At 43.2% G+C, this 13,948-nt stretch overlaps 1 protein-coding gene across 2 annotated transcripts in view; it reads right to left on the bottom strand.

The window, feature by feature from the left end:
- Positions 1-3: 3 nt before the first annotated feature.
- GNB4 (G protein subunit beta 4) overlaps positions 4-13,948 on the bottom strand; it is a 30,567-nt gene continuing 16,622 nt past the window's right edge. The window contains exons 3-10 of one of the 2 annotated variants that reach the window (XM_077184122.1): positions 10,410-10,448; positions 9,608-9,714; positions 8,727-8,790; positions 7,877-8,039; positions 7,664-7,730; positions 7,329-7,530; positions 5,948-6,164; positions 4-4,793 (exon numbers count right to left, since the gene is read on the bottom strand). In XM_077184122.1, the coding sequence (XP_077040237.1) occupies positions 4,687-4,793; positions 5,948-6,164; positions 7,329-7,530; positions 7,664-7,730; positions 7,877-8,039; positions 8,727-8,790; positions 9,608-9,714; positions 10,410-10,448 (966 nt within the window). In that variant the 3' untranslated portion in view covers positions 4-4,686. Of the gene's footprint in view, positions 4,794-5,947; positions 6,165-7,328; positions 7,531-7,663; positions 7,731-7,876; positions 8,040-8,726; positions 8,791-9,607; positions 9,715-10,409; positions 10,449-13,948 lie in introns of those variants that run through there. The other variant, XM_054639472.2, reaches the window with a different exon arrangement.

Here is a 13,948-nt window from a genome sequence, read left to right as displayed (position 1 = left end):
GGCTGGTTAAAAGCACTTGTTTATTGGTTACAATATCAACTCATGGCAACATCTTTCACTGAGCCACTGTACAAATACAAAGAAAAAGATCCATCGTGGAAAAAAAAAGCTATAAACAGAGTTCATAGCAAGTGATTTTTTTGTCACAGCGAAGTCTTTTTACAACAGCACTGTTAAAGAACAAATGGCACAAGTCCCTGGTTTTTTAATAGCTTAAATAAAAGCCTTAAGACTGTTTCTGAATACATACATAATCCAAAGGCAGTGCAGAATCACTTCATAATTGGTAACATTACCAAAGTTTTCCAAAGTAGTCAGCAACAAGTAAAAACAAAACAAAAAAAGCTGATGAGAGATGCTGGGAACTAAAGGCAAAGTAAAATTAAGCATGTTTAGAAGCACTTTGCTTTGGACTCCTTTGGATGTAATATGTACTACAAGTGTTCAGATGCTTTTATTAAAAAAAAAAAAAAAAAGAAAAACACAAAGAGAGCACCATTGTGTAAGTAAAACAAAGGCTTGAAATACCTAAGACTATTCCACCGAAGTCCATATTAGTTAAAACCTAAACATACTGTGTGGTATAAGAATGTCAGGCACATGTAATCTGTTATCAGTTATATCAATTAGTAACACTGTTCACACATTTACCATAACAACACTGCATTAACATTCTGCATGTATTTTACATAACCAGCAATTGGATAAAAGGCTCTGGTGCCTCTGAAGTGTAGGAGGAGTGTGACCAGCATGCATGCCAGAGTACTGGATACACAGTGCACCATCAACCCATGCTAAGTACTTGGACAGGAAATGCTATCTCAAAACCAGCCATTCTGCTACACAACCATTGATACCAACTAGTCTGATTAGCCAAAACTCTCACCAACATCTTAAAGCACAGCACTAAACCTAGTGGAGGTGACAGTGTCCCCAGAGAGGACAGACTACAACTCTGGGAATGTTTTCACAATGTTTTCATTCCATCTTAAAGTAATTAATGTGAACTTCATCAAAGGATGAGCAGTTACAAAACTGAAGGAAGGAGTCAACTACTTCCAGCCCATGCATTACAGGAAGGACCCACTGAGACCTGCTGCTGCTCCAGCTCAGCTTTGCCAAGGCAAGGTCAGGCCTGTCCTGGGGCAGGAACAGCCTCTTTAATGCACGTTCCCTTTGGAGTGGCACAAATCCTGTCAATCCATGGAGCTGTCAGCCCTGCCAGCCCTGCCATGGCTCTGCAGTTCAGCACAGCAGAGGACAGCAGCGTGTGGAAGGAAAAGGGCTGCAGGCAGGTGGAACCAGGCCACACTACTGAAGTGCATGAGCAAACATCAGCACGAAGCCACAGCAGCTTTCTGTGGTTTCCAGAATCTCAGACTGCTTTCTCCACCAATCAACAGCCATCCAAGGCTACATGGGAACAAGCCCAGGCTGGGCACTTGCCTGAAGGGAGAACTCTCTATTGGAAAGTTAGATCACATTAGAAAATGCTGACAAACTCTACCAGAATAAAATAAACCTTGTTAGATCAAGCACATGGTTCTGCTTCCCGAGCCGTAACAGATTGCCTTAAAAGAGAGGCTGGGCAGGAGCTGCTCTGCCACTGTTTGGCACAATGCTCTTGGTTACTACTCCAGTTCTGTAATGACACAACTTATCTGAACTTCAGCTAAGGATGTAGCCTGGCTACAAACCCTTAAAGCCAGTGAAGATGTGCCCACTCATGCTGCAGGACCTGCTGTGAGCAAGTTTGCTGTCATGGTGCAGAGTCACACAAGCTGCACACCTGGGCCCACACCAGTGTCTCTGAAATTCAAAGCTGGGGTAAAACCTATCAAGGGTCATTTCATTACCTTCCTTCTTTTAGGAGGAGTTTGAGCTTTTACCATAAAAGCCACCTCCACTTGAGCTGGGGCACTGACCTCCAGAGGTCCCTGCCAGCCATTTAAAGAAGGGAATGCCACAGCCTGAGTCATTCTGTGGCATCACACAGTACCTGTGGTACTGCAACCTGCAGGCTTGAAAACCAACCCACAGCCAGGGCAGGAACAGCAGCCACCACCTGGGCAGGATCTGTCACAGCTTCCTTCAGGCTCCAAAGCTGCACCAGACGCCGATTCCCTGCTGTGCTCAGGCTTCTCCCAGGTCTCGTGTGCTGACAGCAGAGCCCCTCAGGCCGGGCTGAGCGAGGAGCAGAGGCAGGCAGAGCTCTGTGATGCTGTTGGACACCTCAGCAAGTAGTTGGCATTCCTTAGGATTTACTTTAAAAGCAGCTGAATCCAAGAGGCAACAGCCATCCAACAATGACAGTGAAGTTATTTGCAGTAATACCTGTACAAGAGCCATTACCACTGTTACAGGCTACCTGAACTGGTAAGAAAAGTTATATACAGCTGTAAAATTGGGTTTGGAGTTTCACAAGTAGAAACTAGTTTTAATACCAGAATGTAAAAATGGCACCTGTCTCGGCAAAGGTGTTGACTAGGAAATTGGTTCAAAACACTTCTATGGAAAACAATTTTTTTAGAAAAAGAATATTTTCTTAAAATTCCTTAGTAACAAATTTCCAGAATGATTCACTCAAGGCAGCTGTGAGATAAAAAAAATAATCAAGTGCACCACTAAAAAATAAACTGAGTCTGCAAGATCCCAAAGAGCTGCTCACTTAAGAGAGTTACAAGAATTCCATAATAGTTCTATAAATGCAGACAGATCACAAAGCAAAACACTGAGGAATTCCTGTGAGACACAATACAGTGGGATTTTGGTCCTACACCACAGGCTGCTGTTAGGAAATGTTCCTTCTCCAGTATAAGAAGTGCCTTTTTCTTATTTTAAAAGTGAATTTACCGTGATTGACTGGCACATTTATTGGCACCTTCACCATTATAGACATGGTGAGTTTACAGGCACAGTCTGGAAGTACTGAAGTTTAGGGATTAAAAAATGTCAGAAACTTGACAGAAGTCATCTCAGCCAGAAATCCATTTGGATATACTACAGGATTCTGGGTCCTTCTCTTTCCTACCTGACCCAGAGACACCCAGACTCCCCATCAGTTCCAATGAATGACAGCTAACATCATCTTCCAACCTGGTGATTTAAAATTCACGTTATCTTTAAAATAAGTCACTTAAGAGAAGCCAATAGACTTAATCCCCCATTCCAAAATAGCCACAGATGTTCAGATTCCCAAGGGAACATCCACTGGAGTACAGACATGCTGCCAGGCACCAAAAAGTTAAGCATCCTCCCTGGGCAGTTTCAAATGGGCATCAGTCCCATGATTTTCCTGTCTCTGTACTGAACTGTACTTGGTGAGATTTCTAAGCAACTGACAGCAAAATCAGAATGAAATCAGGAAAGGAGCAGGAATGGCCATTTATGGTGTTGGAACTGCAGAATATCTGGCATCATGAAACCCCCATGGCACAGCCCTCAGAGAGCACACAGAACAAGCACATTTCCTCAGGGTTATGCTGGAAGTTTTCAGGGGTCACACAGGTGCAGTTAAGTTACACAATTCCTTTGGTAATTCACACTGCACAGAACTAACAACAAGCACTTTTGGCTGTGGTGTGCTTTGGCAACCCCTGAATTTGGAGGGGAATTAGAAGCAATTAACTGCACAGTTAAATCCTCTTCAGGAATTTAAGCAAAGTCCTCCTGAATTTCTCAGTTGGTGTGGAACAAGCAGTCTCTGCACACACTGCTCTGGGCTCTGAGCAGCAGCCAAGTCACTGTGAGTGCACATCAGCTGGAGCTTGTGAGCAGCCAAAGCCACACGTGTGGCCAGAGCTGAGCTGGCCACAGCACTCGGCCACTTGGCTTCTGTACCCACGGACTGCATGGAATAACTGATGCAAAAACCTGCAGGGAGGAAGCTAAAACATCTGGATTTACTTTATTTTCCAATTATTACTGCTCTTGGTGCAAGTCTACCTGGCATTAACTCCTTGGTGTTTGGAGGTCATGACTGCCAATGGATGAACCAGGAACCACTGGCTTGAAGGAAGAACCCCCTGATCAAAACCAGGCAAGCAGGTCAAGAAGTGAGTGAATAAGGCGGTAGGTATTAACTGGGAGTCTCCAGGGCCTTTAAAAAAAATTCAAATGCCTTCCATTATAAAAAACACATACATACCATTGGCTTCACTTTATCTACAGTAAATTCACAAAAACATTTAAAACAGCAATCTAGTTCACCCACTACAAAACTCAGAAGTGACATCTCAGGTTAAAAGCAAAGCTATAAATGTAGTTCCATAAAAAATGCAAACATATTTCTTTACATACAGACAAATGTTACATGATTGGCTGCTATAATGTGTATATTCTGTTATGTACAAAAAAAAGTACAGGATTAGCAGACTGAGCACAAGCAAAAACCCTTCAAGGACAATCTAACCAAACCACCAAAAACAAAAAGACTGGCTCTTAGTTTGTCGGTCACCATGATTATGTGTGCTGGCCCCTTTTAAAAAGTCAGTGATTTCTTCCCCCCTCCCCTATTTCTTCACTTGATTTTTTTTTCTAGTTTACAGAAAGCCTTTTTTGTGTAATAATCAGTGAATAGAAAAACTTCACCTGCAAATACAAGGTAGAAATGTTATTTCACAGCTATAGGCTGCAGCATTGATCTCTCCAGATCTCAAATGGAGAATGTACATGTTTGGCTCCCAGTTAATTCCAGATTCTGAGAAAACTGTCCCAAGACCCTGTAGCTACAGCCATGCCGTCATCAGTAACACCTAAACAGCTGACACGGTTGTCATGGCCAGCCAGGACACCTGGAAAAGAAGAAGCAATGGAAGTTTAGTGTCTGCAAGATGCCAAGGACTTCAGTTGTTACTCTGCTCTCCCAAGTAAGTCTTAATTGTACTAAAAAAGGTACAGTGCAAGATCTTCATTCTCCTTTTTGTCTTTACTCTGAGGAACCACACAGACTATAACAGCCTTATCAAAAAACCCAACAATAAGGTATGTAAAAATATCTACACACAATATTGCCTCCATTTTCCCTCCGCCCTTATGACTTCTCCTTTCTGCCCCATAGATGTCTTCCCTAATCTGGCTCTCTACTGGTTTTTCCCTGTTTTCTACAGTGCTGTCCACAATTTCAGCCATCAAGCACTCCCAAAATCCAGTGTGATGTCTCCTTACAAAGTCCTGGGTGCATTAACTACTTTGAGTTTCCCAAGTTTTGCAAGCCCAAGGGATTACAAATCCCCTGTATATTGTGACAAACAGAAGAGCAGCACTAGCCTGCCTCCTTCCTGCTTTGGTTCTGTTTTCTCTCTAAGTCTTCTTGCCCTTGTCTGCTCTCCCAAGGTTCCCCATCCAGGTGTAGTAGAACTAAGGAAAAGGATTTATTTCCAGTCTGGACAGCAGAACTGGTGTTCAGAACTGAACCAGGCCCAAGCATTTAAGTTACTGTAAGAAGTGAGAAATAGCTGTGCTATAAAGCATGCTGTGTCCTGACAGAAGTGACTGATTCAAGGACCAGAAGTTTCCACTTTCCCTTTATCTCAACAGCAGGGAATGCAAAGCCAAAAAGACTCCTGTAGCTACATCTGAATTACTGCCACTCATGGGTGCAAAATACAATGCAAACGTGTAATTTTGCACTACTTAATCCCATACACTTTAGTGAAATATATTTTCTGTAGATGCAGTTTTGGAGGGCATTTCTCAGCCTCAAGAGCTGGGATCTCCCAGCACACAGATCTGGAAAGCCCAAGAACAGGCCTGTTCTCCTGCCTCATTTACTGCTCACACCATGGAGATGGAACTGAAATGCAACGTGACTTCTGGAAGACAAATGTAAGGATGCCATTTTGAGAGAAAACAGCACTAAAAGGAATCCAGCAGATCCACAGCAGCAGCACCAGCCCTGGCAGCAGCCTGGCTCTGCAGTGTGCAGGGGCTGTGGCCGGGTCCTCACCTGCCCTCTCCCCTTTGAGGGTGTCCCAGACGTTGCAGTTGAAGTCGTCGTAGCCGGCGAGCAGGAGGCGGCCGCTCTTGGAGAAGGCCACGGAGGTGATGCCGCAGATGATGTTGTCGTGCGAGTACATCATCAGCTCCTGGTCCGCGCGCAGGTCGAACAGCCGGCACGTGGCGTCGTCAGAGCCCGTGGCGAACGCGTGGCCGTTGGGGAAGAACTGCCAGAAACGTGGGGGTGAGACACAGGAGCTCAGCACCAAAATGTACACTGGTCATGCTGGGCTGAGCACAGCACAGGAGTGTTTCACCAGGCAAAGGCAGAATGGTTTATTTCATTTCTGCATGCTGGAAAACGCAGGTACGCAGCTATGCAAGGGAACACCTCTGGAACAGCACTGGGGACACCTGAGTGACTGGAATTACAGCCAGGCAGCTCCTGGGTGTGCTGTAAGAGCAGTCACAGGGGATGCCACTGACTCCTACAAATGAAGCAAACCCCAGCTCTGCACATCCTGGCTGAAGTGGAACACAGTGTTCCATCCTGAGCTGGTCAGCCAGGTTGGCTCAGCCAAGACAAAACACTGCAAACAAGCAATTCAATTTCCTAAAAAAATCTATTCCAAATCCGAGTTATTCTCTCAACAGCAATATTGATTGAAACGGGAATGGAGAGAGCCCAGCACATCTCAGAGTTCAGGTCTAAGTATAGGAACTGCATTTCTGTACTGGTCATGTGCTTGGTATTCTCTCAGCCTTAACAATTTTTCATGTTTATCAAAAACAGATGCAGCTTCGACTTAGATTTCTTTCTCTATTTACCAGAGCCTGGATCTTGCAGATCAGAACATAGCGTTACTATGACAGAGGGGAAATATAATCCACTTTCTAAATATTACCATATTATTCCAGGGAATATTCAATATCAATACTAATTTTAATTGCCTTCCAGAATACTTCACTGAAAGCTCTTTTTGTTCAACAAAAAAACTTTAGGATGAGTATGCTTGGCTTTGTTTTACCCTCTCAGTATATTGCATTTATCCACAATTTTCAGTTTTTAACACATTGCCATGCTTCAAGAAGTTTCCCTAGTCCATTCTTTACTTCTTAAAAAAAGTGATGTCTCAGTTACTGAATAAAAACACAAGGGAAACTATTCCAGGAACAGCGCAGTGCATCACAGAAAACGGCAATAACAATTCAGTTACAAAGTAGATTGTAAGTTATTACACAACCTTCTCCATTACATACAATTAAACATTCTCTACCCTAACTAATTGATTTTAAATCAAGGCAGCTCAGTAGACTCTAAGCTGAATTCATGCAAATGTAGCCTTTATCCTCCCCCTTTCTTCCCACGTGGGAGCAGGAGGCTCACTTACACAAACTGCATTGATGTCTGACACGTGCCCCGTGAAGGACTGCCTGCACATCCCATCGCGGATATCCCAGAGCTTCGAGGAGGCATCGCAGGCGCCCGAGACAAAAGTCCTCATGTCTGGGCTCAGAGAGAGGCTCATCACATCTCCAGTGTGCCCTGTGAACGTGGTGGTCTGCTGGCCAGTTTCTATGTCCCACAAAGCACTGCAGATGAAGTTAACACAACGTCTGTCATTATTTCAGAGTTCAAATTTTAAACAGAAATTAAGGCACTGGAGAGAAAAAAAAAAGGAAGAAAGAGGGGGTGGGAGAAGGTCAACAGAGCTCAAAAACTCACCAAGTGGTGTCTCCTGAGCTAGTGACAATTTGGTTGTCATCTAGGAAGCGACAACAGGACAAGTATCCTAAAAACAAAACAGCTGTGTAAGGGTTTGACCCAGGAGTAACAACTGAAGGTGAAAATGCCAGAACAGCAGCCAGGCTGTGGCACTCAAGCAGAGCTCAGGCAGTGCCCAGCCCCAGGCAGGGCTGCTCCCCTTGGAGCACTGACCTGTGTGGCCCGGCAGCTCGCGGCTCACGCGCACGTTGCCCTCCCTGGTTTTCAGGTTGTAGATGGAGCAGATGTTGTCCAGGCCCCCGCAGGCCACGTAGTTGCCCGAGGGAGCGTAGGCACAGGTCATCACCCAGGAGGACCTCAGGGGGATGGCGTGCATCTGCAGAGACACTGCTGCCTCAGAGCACACCCAGGGCCAGGGGCACCCCAGCCCATCACACCCAACCCATGCATTTTACACACTCACAGCTCCTGGGGTGACAGATACAGATCTTCAGTAGGTTATTTCATAGCAAAGCTATTGTAAACTTAAACATTTACGATCCTCGTTTATTCTAGTTAAGATTTCTCTGTCCAACTTATTTGCATCTTTAAACTGTAGGTTGTTAGACAGGATGGCTGTTCCCATGGAGACTGCATGGTTTACAGAAGCACAGCTCCACTCCACGCCACCTAAGCTTTTCCCTAACAGCTGTTTTGCTTCCTTCTCCTTCCTCTGCCCTCAAACCCAAAGCACTATTGTAAATTCTGAGGTTGTGTAGTTCTATAATTCAAAACCAAGTTAGCTTTAGAAGCAACACCACACAGGCAGAGAGCTACGGCTACTGCACTAGGCAAGCAAGAGTGAAAATGTTACACGTTGTTATTATGTAATGAACTATTGCTTCAGAGACAACCTACAACACATCACTAGGGCTACCCAGCCAGGAAAGGAACAGAAAGAGATTGTCTGAATGAGAAAGGCTACTTTTGAGTTTTGATTTGCAGCCATGGTAAAAGACAGACACAAGCACCTTCAAACACACAACTTATACATGAATTATTGATAAGGATTATAAATATCTACCTTATTTGTTGTATAACTATCCCAAATAATTAATTTTCCATCTTGAGAAGCACTGACTAGTAGCCTAAATATGAACACAAAGTAAAATATGTTAATATAAAACAAACAAAATCTCAAAATAGACATACATCATGCATGATTATCAAGTGATTCAGAAGTTTTATAATTTCTTCATTACCCTCTGCTTTTTCCTTTTTATTGACGGGGTGCATTTATTGCAAAGATCTAGATCTCCATATCACCTGGCTGAGGAATCCCATGGGGACTCATGATTGAAAATGAACACAAGTGCACAACTCACTAAAAACACATTTTATGAACTCTCTCCACAATTGCTTTCATTATTCATATAACTACACAGTTACACAAAAGCAAGTAAGGAATTTAGGCAAAAATAAAGCTTGAGAACAGATTCTATGTGAATTCCTCCCTGGAGGATACAATACAGAGGCAGTGTTTACACCTCACCATCAGCTGCTCTAAAGGCAGCAAAACAAAACTCCAAGTTACTTTTCCCACTATGTACAAAAGGATCTTTTTTTCAATGAAATAAAAATTTGTCAGTAAAGTTTTTAAATCCCTACCATAGAAGTTACACAATTATTCAACATTTTGGAAAGTACGATATCCAACATTCCAAAAAATATGCCTCATCACATACTCTCTCTTGTTCAAACAGACTCAAAAACTTAAGTTAAAATTGAGAGGAGAAAGCAAAATGCCTAAGAACAGGCAAAGAACCTGAACCCCCACCAGTGCTGGTCTGTGATCCCTGCAAGGGCACCAGCTCCACTCCATGAGCCCCCAGGGCCTGACAGGAATCTGAAGGTGGCAGTGGGAGCCCAGCCCATGCCTGGCAGCCCAGGGCTCCCTGTACTCACCTGGAGTCAGATCCCCAGTGCATGGCGTAGATTTTGGCCAGGTGCCCTCTGAGCGTGCGCCGGGTTCGCATTTGGATTCGCCCCACGGAGTCCAGACTTGTTGTGATCTAAAAATAAACCAAACAAACCCCTGAGATACTGGGAACTATTTTTAATGCACAAGATAACAAAAATACATTTGAACTTTGATAGAGTATCTATCTTGGCACACAACAAAAACCATTAAAAATAGGATACTGGTGTACACCCAGCAACACCGACACAAACAGATTTTACAGAGACATAACACACTTCACAGTGGCCACAATGAAACTTCAGGAAGCTCTTTTAAAATGCTTCTATGTTATACTATTTCAGATTATTAAATCTCAAAGTTTTCATTTTAAACCAATGAAAGAAAATGCTTCACTATTAGCTGCACTGTTACTTTTTAAAGCATGGCAGAACTTTATATGCAAAATAATTCTGTTTCCAAAAAACTGCTACAAGTTATTTATTTAAGTTTTTCTAAATATATTTAACACAATAAACATACTCTACTTAAAAGGTAAACTGGAAGCAGGTTCCATTAAGGTAGTGGGGGGGGTTGACTGGTTGGGTTTTTTCGCTGTTTTGTTTATTTGGGTTTTTTTGGTGGGGCTTTATACAGTTATTTAAAACTAAACAAACACACTGTACATTTCCAAAGGCTTCTTTCACTTTATTCTTTCAGTTACTGAACAGGAACATGCTAGAGTCACAAAGTGATATTTTTGTTTTTTCATCTCTCAAGAAACAGCCTACACAAAGAACAGGAACATACCTGAGCAAGAGTTGTGTCACTACAGGCTTTCCTGGCATCCTGAAACAAAAAATGGAACAAGTTGAATTGGAAAGGTAACACTGAGCATCAGCTGAGAGGGTCTAAAGGAAAAGTAACTCTTGAACTAAATTCCAACACACTCAAAGCCACACAGCACCACTGACATGCCAATATTCCTTCTGTCACCCTAATCTGTTTATTGGGCAAGGAATCTAAAAAGCAATGGCACACAACAAGGGGTAGTGGAGGAAGAGGGACTTAAGAAAGGCCATGCCCCAGCAGCCTTTGAATCTCCCTTTCTACAGACTATGGGATTCAAAGGCATTTGGAGCCATCCTGAAGTCCCAGTGCCTACCCTGTTCCCTGTATCCTTCCCTGGGGGGGATGTGCTTGCTCAGGCTGTGCTGAGCACAAGGGAAGAACTGATCCACCTGGAAAAGCAACCACATATTACACAGGATTAGCAAGCTCTGTGCCCAAATTAACCCTCCTGCTGGCTGGGAGAGGCAGGGTGAAAATCAGCAGGCAGGATCCCAGGAGCAGGACACACAGCAGGATTACCAAAGCTTAGTGATGATGTACTTGACACCAACTGAAGGGAAAAAAATGGCCCAGTGACACCCTCACCCATTTCATGGAATGGGTGCTGCCAGATCCCCACACAGACACTCCATGGTTTTTTCCTTATCTCAGACTCTATGGACACAGGACTTGTTTCCTGCATATGATTCAACCTGACCTAGAAAACAACTTGACTTTCATTGCATAAATCAGTCCCACATTGAACCTTGGCACAGGTGAGCTCCACTGAGCCTCCCCTGCTACACAGATTGTGCAAGACCTGCTTTCAGTCACAGCTGTCACTGCACTGCTCTCCTGCAGCTCAGGCCCTTCCCAGGACACACAGACAGGCATGGACAGCTCCTCCCTCTGAGAAAATGGCTTACAGGGGCTTGAAGATAGGCAGGAGCTGTGCAGCACAAATTGAAGTTAAAGCCATCACCAGGAGCAGCCATAGAACCCTCCCAACTCCTGGAAATTTCTCCACCTTGTGCAACCAGTGAAGCAGCCACCCAAAAACAATGGTGCCTCTTCACCAGCACTTGGTGTGTCCCTCCCAAGTTCAGTCTGTGCACATTGTTCAGTCTGTCCCTTTGACAGCAGCAACAGAAACATTTGCTTGCACATTTTGGATCTGCCTCAACATGATCAGGCTGGGATCTTCAAGTTTTTTCAAGCTCTTGCTTGAGAGTTACTTGACATTGCAACTTTAACATTTCTTAAGTGCATGTTTATTTTGACCACCCTTTATAGCTCTCCTCCCAAAAAGCAAGCCTGAGAGTGGATTAAGTCATCTCAACTTATTTTATAATGTCTGAACTGTAGAAATATTTATAAAATGTTGACGTCTGGAATCAGGAGGGGTTTAAAATACCAGAGCAGCAAATCCCTTAGCACTCAGGACTTATTTCATCCACAGGAAGAAACACACTGCATTTTAAATGACTATTTGTTTGATTGTCCTGAAATAGCTGAAAATGTTCAGCATAAAATGAATTCTGAATGCACTTTGAATGAAACAAAGCTTTTTTGCTCTTTAAGAGCGAGTTATTAACAACTCCTGTATTTGAGGTTAATACTTGCCATACAATTGGCAAAACTGCAGGAAAAGTAGAGTTTCAACAGGCTATTTAAATTCTTACCTTGAAACTGTATTTCTACATATGCATCACCATAACAGAATCATTAGAGTCAAAACATAAAAGAGCTTCTTTACGGAATTGCAGATTTTTTGCAGTTCATACAGCAAGACCATGCAAGATTTGTGAGAAAAATCTAACTGCTTGATCATTGTGCAGCCCTCAGACTTTCCTAGCACACACTTCAGGTTGCAGTTTTTTTCCCCAACTAGCTGTATTTTTAAAAATACAGTGTTATTTGTCCAGAATTTCTGGTTTGAATGACACTGTGCAAAGTAAGCAACACTTCTTAAATCATTATCCTCAATTTCAGTTCTCACTGAAGTGAGGACACATGTATGACATGGGAATTTCATTACAGACAGAACTAGGAATTAATTTTAACCATCAAGCATCTGACAGATATCTGACAATTCACTGTTCAGTGTTCCACCTTCCTGCACTACAGATTCCTGCACTCCCAGGCTGTGCATTGTCTGTGCACAGACCAGAGCTCCAGCTGCATGGGGAGACATCACCCAGATACTGCAAAAATAAAATTAATAGTCATGAAACACTTCTAAAATATTGCAGACTGAAGTCCATTGGGGAATCAACAGCTCTGCACTGCAGTTTCTACACCTTAGGACACTGTTAGGTACAATCTTATCTGGACCCTAGGCACAAAGCTGATTTTCTGTGATTATATTGTTAGAGGAAATACCAGACAAAACCCAAGAGTTGTCTACAACCAAGACAGAAAAATGCTGCTGTACATAAAACATCAAATGCCATTAGTGACCTCATCTCTTTTAAGGAGTGCATCAAAAATAATTCCTGAAAATAACCAGCCCAGTAGATATTTGTGACACTTAAACCACCCCCAATTTTCAAATCCTCTTACCCATCCCAAACAAAAACTGTGCAATGATTTAATAAGCAAGATAAGTAGCCATGTCTTCAAATGTGAAATTGAAGTATTTGGCCAGAAAGTTTCATGGATATTAAATCATCAGAAGCATTTTTAACTGCCTATGAATCTGCAGTTAGAATTAACCACAAGGTATCCCAGCCTGCACTCAGCTGCCAAGAGGGAATCACCAATTGCCACTGCTGAGCCAAGGGACCCCAAAGGCAAGAGACCCATGGTTACTGAGCTACAGCTGTTACAAGTTTGGGTGGTAGAGTTACAAAGGAAATGTTATATTGACCTAAAGCCACAAAATGGAGCCATTACCCAAGAGTCCATCAGATTTCTGTGCTCCAAAATTTAGAAAGTAAGCAAATGTTCCTGCAGCACAGTCTAAGCCCTCTAATGTGCTTGGTGGCTCTTTCTTCCCACAGCTTTGATGAAACCAGACTCACTGATTACCAAGACTGAACAAAGACTCAACTGGCTCCCCTCAACATAACACCATGATAAAGTCCTTACACAGCATGCAGAGAAGAACTGAAGAATTATGTACCCCTTTTAGCAGAATAATTCTGTAATAAAGCTTAAACTGGAACAAAAAAAAAGTATTTTAAGCTAAAAATTTATTTGTATCCTCTACAGAGCTGGTGGGAGGGGCACAGTGTCTCCTGATTGCCACCCTGTGTTTCCACAGGGGGTGAAGTGAGAGCAGGACACAGAGGCACCCCTGGATGGCTCTGAATGAGCAGCATCTGCCCCAGCACAGCCCTGAGACACCAAGTGTGCTCAGCACGTGGCTGACACCACCAGCAGCCTCACACCTCACAGGAGACACCACACAGCAACTGCTGCCAGCACATGCCATGCTAAAAAAAGCCTCTGTGCATGCAACATATTCCAAGAAACCTGTACTCTTTACTCTTTAAGCCATTCCCATATAAATCAGA

Source organism: Agelaius phoeniceus, chromosome 10 (genome assembly GCF_051311805.1).
Source record: "Agelaius phoeniceus isolate bAgePho1 chromosome 10, bAgePho1.hap1, whole genome shotgun sequence".
Classification (NCBI taxonomy): domain Eukaryota; kingdom Metazoa; phylum Chordata; class Aves; order Passeriformes; family Icteridae; genus Agelaius; species Agelaius phoeniceus.
Note: the sequence above shows the minus strand (reverse complement) of the source record. Positions and strands in the feature narration are given on the sequence as shown.